The 6,810-nt window shown below is 46.0% G+C and overlaps 1 protein-coding gene across 3 annotated transcripts; it reads left to right on the forward strand.

Moving 5' to 3' along the window:
* The first annotated feature begins 394 nt into the window (after positions 1 to 394).
* LOC119294641 (serine/arginine-rich SC35-like splicing factor SCL30) lies at positions 395 to 5,420 on the forward strand. 3 transcript variants are annotated; one of them, XM_037572862.1, is made up of 8 exons: positions 395 to 492; positions 1,124 to 1,277; positions 1,390 to 1,467; positions 2,389 to 2,553; positions 2,627 to 2,667; positions 3,142 to 3,220; positions 3,337 to 3,507; positions 5,024 to 5,420. In XM_037572862.1, the coding sequence occupies exons 2-8, from the start codon at positions 1,132 to 1,134 to the stop codon at positions 5,151 to 5,153; spliced, it is 810 nt and encodes a 269-aa protein (XP_037428759.1). In that variant the 5' UTR covers positions 395 to 492; positions 1,124 to 1,131; the 3' UTR covers positions 5,154 to 5,420. The 3 variants fall into 3 exon arrangements, with proteins under 3 accessions (XP_037428759.1, XP_037428760.1, XP_037428762.1); XM_037572863.1 differs by having other exon boundaries at positions 3,142 to 3,214; XM_037572865.1 differs by having other exon boundaries at positions 3,142 to 3,208.
* The last annotated feature ends 1,390 nt before the right edge of the window (positions 5,421 to 6,810 follow it).

A 6,810-nucleotide genomic window follows, 5' to 3' on the forward strand; every position in this document is an offset into this window, starting at 1 on the left:
AAAAAATCAGTTTTTGAAATGTTCCGGACTTTTTAAAATGCCCGCATCTAAAAATATTCACAATTTTTAAAAAATTGTCACATTTTCGAAACATATTCAGAAATTTCAAAACACTTTTCTGATTTTTTAAATCACTTCTTTAAACCAACTAATTTTTAAAAATAATTTTATAAAAGAAAAATTAAACTCTGAAAACCCCAATGAAAAACAGAAAGAAAGTAATCGCGGGAAACCTTCCTTAGAGTTGCTTTTAGAATTGGGCCTCCGCACGCACGTCGACTTGTGCTTTTAGAATTCTCGAAACAAGGCCGATCTGACTGAAACTCAAATAGGGTTACAACACAGGCCCACAAGATAGCAAGCCCATCCTTCTATATATCGCATCCTCGCCACCTCCACCTCCCACCTCTCCCCTCTCTTTCCCTTCGCACAATCCCGGCGTCGGCGGCTGCGGCGGAACCTCCCCGGCGATCACCGGACTCACCCCGGCAGGTAACGCGCTCTCCTCCCTCCCCCCCTGTATCCGCGTGCCCGCGAGAGCGTTCGTTCCTACGCGTGCGTGTGCTTGCGCGGTCTTTCGCCGGAAACCCTAGGTCTCCAGCGCGGGCTTGGATCCCCGGCGTATTCGGCGGGTTCCTTGCGGGTCCTCCCGGGGCAATCCCGCCAGCTAGAAATATCGAATCTTGCCTCAGAGAGGCTCGCTACGCTGTTCATGTTACGCTGTCCATGGGTCATCACGCTGAATCAACTGTACTAGATGTGGCAATAGATTGGTTGACGCCGCATTGTCTGGAACTTGCCACAGAGTTTGTTCGATTCTTTGTATTGAAAGCCATAGAAAAGTTTCTTATGTGCTAACTTGCATGCAAGTCCGCAGGAAATTTTGCGTTGCCTTCATGACAGCTTGACAAACACCTAATATCTCATCAAGAAAATTCATGTATTATTCCTGTGGTGCGACCAAACAGCTTATAATATTAATTATTATCTTCTTCAGTGTTTTCAATCTAATGACTTTACATGCCATAGCATCCAACTCCTACATTATATAACCGTCTCTGTGTTTTTGGGATCCTCAAATCAAAGAGGGCCGTAACATGTGGTGTCATGTATGTAATTACAGGCAAAGCAATGAGGAGGTACAGTCCCCAATATCGGAGCCCCCCAAGGAGGGGATATGGTGGCAGAGGCAGAAGTCCCCCGAGGAGGGGATATGGAGGACGGAGGGAGCAGGGTTCAGGAAGCCTCTTGGTCCGCAACATCCCATTGAGCTGCAGGTAGGAAAACTGTGACATGGATACAGCTTTCCCGATGACTTAGTTTTCATGAAAGAAGAATATTTCACTTTGTAAGGTATTGACCTTAGTTTTGTTCTCTTATCTGTGGCAGGCCGGAGGATCTACGGGTTCCTTTTGAAAGGTTTGGTCCTGTTCGGGATGTGTACCTGCCAAAGGATTATTACACCAGGTAGGTTTTATGTATCCCCGTAATTTATTTGCAATTGGCAAACAATTTTTGGCCTTGTTTTCCATGTTAATATGAAATATAGAAAAAAAAGGACTTTGAACGCTTATCTACATTGTTGTTGCATAAGATTGGTAATCCCAGTTTTTTTATGAAGAGATGTTGTGAGCATATCTTTCAGATTTGGTGTGATTTCGGTTGCAACCATGTTTGTGCATTAACGTTTAGGCCCAATGAAAATGCTCTAGTCACTACAGTCTGCTCATGTGTGGAAATGCTTATATTACCTTGTCTTGCGTATTCATCCATGCCCTATGATAGTTTGTTTTTCTGAAATAATTGCCAGGGTAGTATTGGTTTGATGCAAGTACAATCCCTTGATTTGTTGAAGAATGTTTTTTTATATTCCTAACAATTCATTTGCTTGGCAAGATAGAGTCTTGTCCGAATGAAGAAGTTCTTCTATGAAGACAAAGATTTGATTTGAGAAAATTAGTTTCGTGAAGAGAAGATAAAGAGAGTTGTATTGGGTAGTCCATGAGAAGATTAAATGAAGCGAAGTTCATTTCAAGTACTTTTCAGACTTTTCAAACATTGAGGAACTTGAAGCGAATGATTTTACGAAGATGCTCTTTATGAGGATCACCGTACTTAGTCATTACACAAGAAATTTGTACAAGAAACTTGGATACTAGGGCCTGGACATATAGCTGTGTTTTGCAACACTTGCTTCATGTTTGATGGGAAATGTGTGTAAGTTGTTGACTGTGCTCCGTCAAGAATCATAGAGGGCATGCTGCATTTGAACTGTGATGGCAACATGAGAGGCCCACACACTCTATGAATACTTCATGCCCTCTTTTTTGTCTGTTATCCCATTAATTTCATTTATCCTACTTTGTCTAATGTAATCGTTATACACAGGGAGCCCCGAGGGTTTGCATTTGTGGAGTTTGTTGACCCTTATGACGCCTCTGATGCACAATATCACTTGAACCACACAGTATTTTGTGGCCGAGAGATAACTGTTGTTGTTGCTGCCGAGTCACGGAAAAGGCCAGATGATATGCGTAATAGGGCTAGAATCAGGTATGGTATTCCATTCCTGTGAAATTCTTCCTTATCTCATGTTATGTGCTCATTTGAACTGGTTGCTTTGCAGGGGGTATTCTGGTGAACCTGAAAGGCGCCATTCCCGTTATGGTACTTTCTTATCATTAATGTTGTATGATTTGCAGTCCTGCATGCTCTGAAATGCTAATCTAGAATTCTGAAAGCTTCGTTCTATTAGGCTGTTTATCTATCCCGGTTTAGACCTTGCAATTGCATGTAGATAGAACAATTTATATCTTTTTGCGGAGAAGAATGCATTATCTCTGCTACACCTAACAGGTTGCAACTTGCAACCCTGCAGTTGCAGGAAATTATTTATTTGTTCTTAGCATTCATATAATTTTTCTTTTGCATAGCATGTGATTTTGGATCATTTTGCACCCTCTAGTTAAGTAAACATTGAGTACCTTGCGAAGAAACATCAGTTAGATGGTAACTGCCTATTGCAGATTGCAGAGGGGTGAAATCTGCAGTTTACTGTGTTTTGGATATTTCAAATTATGTATCAGATTATTTTTCCTGCAGTACCAGTTACCAAATTATTTATGTCCACACGAATTTCAGGGAGGTCTCGTTCCCGTTCACGCTCTTGCTCTCCTCGCTATCGGGGCCGTCCTCAATCAAGGTCAAGGTCAAGGTCAAGGTAGGGCAACAGTAGGTCAAGTATTTTTGCTTGTCATGTGACATACCTAAAGCTACTCCCCTATCATTCATGAATCCATCCACTCTCTGCTAACTATTCCTTTTATTTTTCTAAAGGTCATACTCTCCTGCTCCAAGACGGCGAGGTGACTACTCTGCTTCCCCACCAAGATCACATCACACACAGTCTCCTAGGCGTCTGCCAAAAGGGCATGAAGAAGATAAGCGGAGATCCTATTCTCCTGCTGGTAGAGGCGGCGGCGAGCGTGATGCTGATACTAATGGAAAGTAAGTTCTATTTTGTTGTGATAGTAATGGGTATTCTAGGCTTCTAGTGTTTCAAGTTTACCATGTAGCTCTGTCTTTAGAATTTTTGTCTAAAAACACCACCTGCTGAGTTGAATTGCTAGAAAAGACCACCTTCAAAACGAATTGTCAAAAAGGACCAACTGCACCGTGGCGGCAGGTGTGCCAGCCGACACGTGGCACCTGCCGCCACATGCGGAGGCGGCAACCCCTGCACGCAGGCGGCATCTTTTCTCTCACAGATTTCGTTTGCGCGGCGCCTCGCAACGGAACGGCTTGACGCAGGTGCGCCCTGCCGCCATTCCCTGTGGCGGCAGCTACTGTTGCTGCTACCTCTAGCCTCCGCGACAACCGCGGTAGCTCGAGAACGATATGAGGTCCGCCTACAGCCGCGCATGCATGCTTGTGGTAGTAGCTTGTTTTTTTAAGGAGAAAGAGAGAGAAAATGTGCTTCTGTAAGAGATGATTTGGTTTCAATGAGAAATGGGGGCGAGACGTGTGCCTTTTCTTGTTAAAAAAAGAAGGGGGCCGGCCTGAGAAGGGACTCTCATCACGGCACATGGCAGTGGTGTGAAAAGATCGAGATCAATGTGGACCTGTGCATCCATAATTTATGGTCATTGGCTGTTGCCAGGGGCAGTTCTGTGCACCCTACAAAGCTAGCCGCGTCCCGCCTCAATTAGAAATGCAAAGAGAAACTAGTCTCACGAGTCTGCAACATCCCATCGTTCTGAAGGCTGCCGCCTTAGTGAATGGCGGCAGAACCCACCTGCATGGAGCCGTTCCGTTGCGAAGCGCTGTGCGGATGAAAATCCTGTGGGGGAGGAACTGCCGCCTGCGCATGTTGCGGCGGGAGCTGCCGCCTTCGCGTGTGGCGGCAGGTGCCACGTGTCGGCTGGCGCACCTGCCGCCACGATGATGCTGGTCTTTTTTGACAATTCATTTTACAGATGGTCTTTTCTGGCAATTCGACTCAGCAGGTGGTGTTTTTAGACAAAAAATCCTGTCTTTACTGCTTCATGAACTCCATAGATAATTGTCAGCACCAAGTTCTAGTGTTGCGAACGAATAATGTATTCTATATGCCTCTTATCTACCTCTCCCGCTTCATAAACTCCGGAGCTAATTTGCCAGCACGTGGAATTCTTGTTGTGTGTTCCTTTTGCATGCCTTTGAGCAAGAGCATGAGCTTTTCATTTAGAGACCAGGAAGTGCTGGATCCACCTTTATTTTCCTTTAGTAACAGCTGCCCTCATCTCCTTTAGCAACTGCTTTTGCATGCCAGATCGTCTGTAATGCACGCCGCAGAGTTTCCCTATGAAATTCTAGCCAAGCCGCATCTCTTTAATTTTTGCTCGAACCCAGCGTCTCTGTACATCAACTACATACATTTATTTTTGTCCGTTACATCTGGAACATGCATATTCTCATACAAGGCCCTAGAGTAAACCTGCGGTCATTATAGTGAAAGCTATTCTCATTTGCTCTGTGTTCGCAGGAGGTCGCCGCCGCCATCTGACATTGACGGATCACCTCCACCACCCCGTAGGTCACCCAGGCAGTCCTCGGGATCACCCGTGGGGTCGCGCTCAAGGTCCCCCGAAGCTTCTCCTGCCCGCAGCGACTGAGAAAATTGGCGCCTCCCAGGAGCGGCGTGGCCATGTACTCTACCTCTGAGCTACATTGTCTGAGTAAAACCCATCTGGGCTGTGTTGGCTAGTGTTGCGGTGCCTCTTTAGTTAGCAGAAGATGTGACTGGTTGGCTGTTCGTTCGCTGCTTGGTGTTGAACCTTGTACCATGGTAGTGTTTTAATGTGAACCGAGCCACAACTGAGCCACAATTGTGATTGGATTTGTGATTTTAAATGCATTCTGAATGCCTTTAACTTGCTCCACGAACAGTTTCTCTAAAAAAAGATATAAGTATAGAAATGCATTCATTTAAGATTGTGATACACAATGCTATCGGATCTTAGAAGAGTTCATTTTTTTTTGTTAGAATAAATATTTTGTTTGGAGGTAGGAAACTTGATATATTGATGGCGGGTTGATCTGCGTGGATTTCACCTGGCCGGAATTCAACCCCGGTCTGCCCTATCGGCGCCTTTGGTTAAACCCGGTTTGGTTTGTTAGAGCAACTCTAGCAGACCCCGCATTCCGCCCACCCGCAAAACTCGTTTGTAGTTCATGCAAAACCATTTTTGCGGGTCGGCGCGGGCTGGCACAGATGCAGACCCCGCATAATGGACCCGTAAAAAAACATATTCACGGAATATATTTTTTTACGGGTCGGCTTTTGTGGGTTCTGATCTGGCACGGCTCCTCCCGGCCCGTAAAACTTAGATTGATAATAGTATAATGCTTTTCTTTGCTTTTGCAGCAACATTAGATACAAAATATATCACCAAATCTGGGCTAGAATAGCAAAACCAAAGAAAATAAGAACCACAAGTATGCATTTCAGAAGATTTCCAACTTCCATAACTGCTCCCACTAGTTGAAGCAATATCTTCTCCATGCACTCATTGTTGATCTGCGGATTCTTGATCTTATTTTGTTCATTCTTGATCTTGCTTTCTTCATTCTTCATCTTTGGTTTCAAAGAAGTAGGCGTTGCTTCCTCTCTAGTTGCACATACAGCGGCATCATTGCCTTCGATTGTACTAAGGAGTGCACTAACATCTATTAAGTTTCTTTCTATCAACAAATCAATGTATTGGCCTTTCCAAAACCAAAATGAGCATCCATCCTCCTACACAAAAGATTGAGCAAGCTCGAAGTGAGATACCGTAGTTGAACTAAAGAATGAGATATGGAACGAGCTACCACAAGTGCACGTACCCTATCGTTTTCGCATTTGTAGAACACCCATCCGGGGTGCTTCGGCGTGCCCGAAGTGAGCCGCAGGACTTGGTACGGGCAGTCGTCGTACTCTATGAGCGGCATCGGCAGGCCACAAAGACGTTGCGTGAGCGCCGAGCCCGGTGGACGGCCAGACGAGTCCACGCCCGCAAACCTTCGGCGGCGGCGGGCGGACGAACCCGCGCCTGCATGCGGCGATGCGCCCTTGCCTGGGCTGCGGGAGAGGCTCCCCGACCACTCCATCGCCTGGGGCAGCAACCGGCGGTCGGAAAAGGCCAAATTCGGCGGCCCGAGATAAAGTGCCGCAGATCTGCAAATCCGGCCGCCCGCCGACGCAGGGGGGAAGGGAAGGGAGGCCTCGTGCGCGTGGAGGCCTTCAGGCGTGCTCCTGTCGGCTGCTGTCACCGAAATCTTGGGCGGCGG

Source organism: Triticum dicoccoides, chromosome 4B (genome assembly GCF_002162155.2).
Source record: "Triticum dicoccoides isolate Atlit2015 ecotype Zavitan chromosome 4B, WEW_v2.0, whole genome shotgun sequence".
NCBI lineage: Eukaryota > Viridiplantae > Streptophyta > Magnoliopsida > Poales > Poaceae > Triticum > Triticum dicoccoides.

Coding starts and splice junctions, on each gene's coding strand:
- LOC119294641 (XM_037572862.1), top strand. CDS start 1,132: ATGAGGAGGTACAGTCCCCAATATCGGAGCCCCCCAAGGAGGGGATAT. Junction 1,468..2,388: donor CCAAAGGATTATTACACCAG/GTAGGTTTTATG, acceptor CGTTATACACAG/GGAGCCCCGAGGGTTTGCAT. Junction 2,554..2,626: donor CGTAATAGGGCTAGAATCAG/GTATGGTATTCC, acceptor GTTGCTTTGCAG/GGGGTATTCTGGTGAACCTG.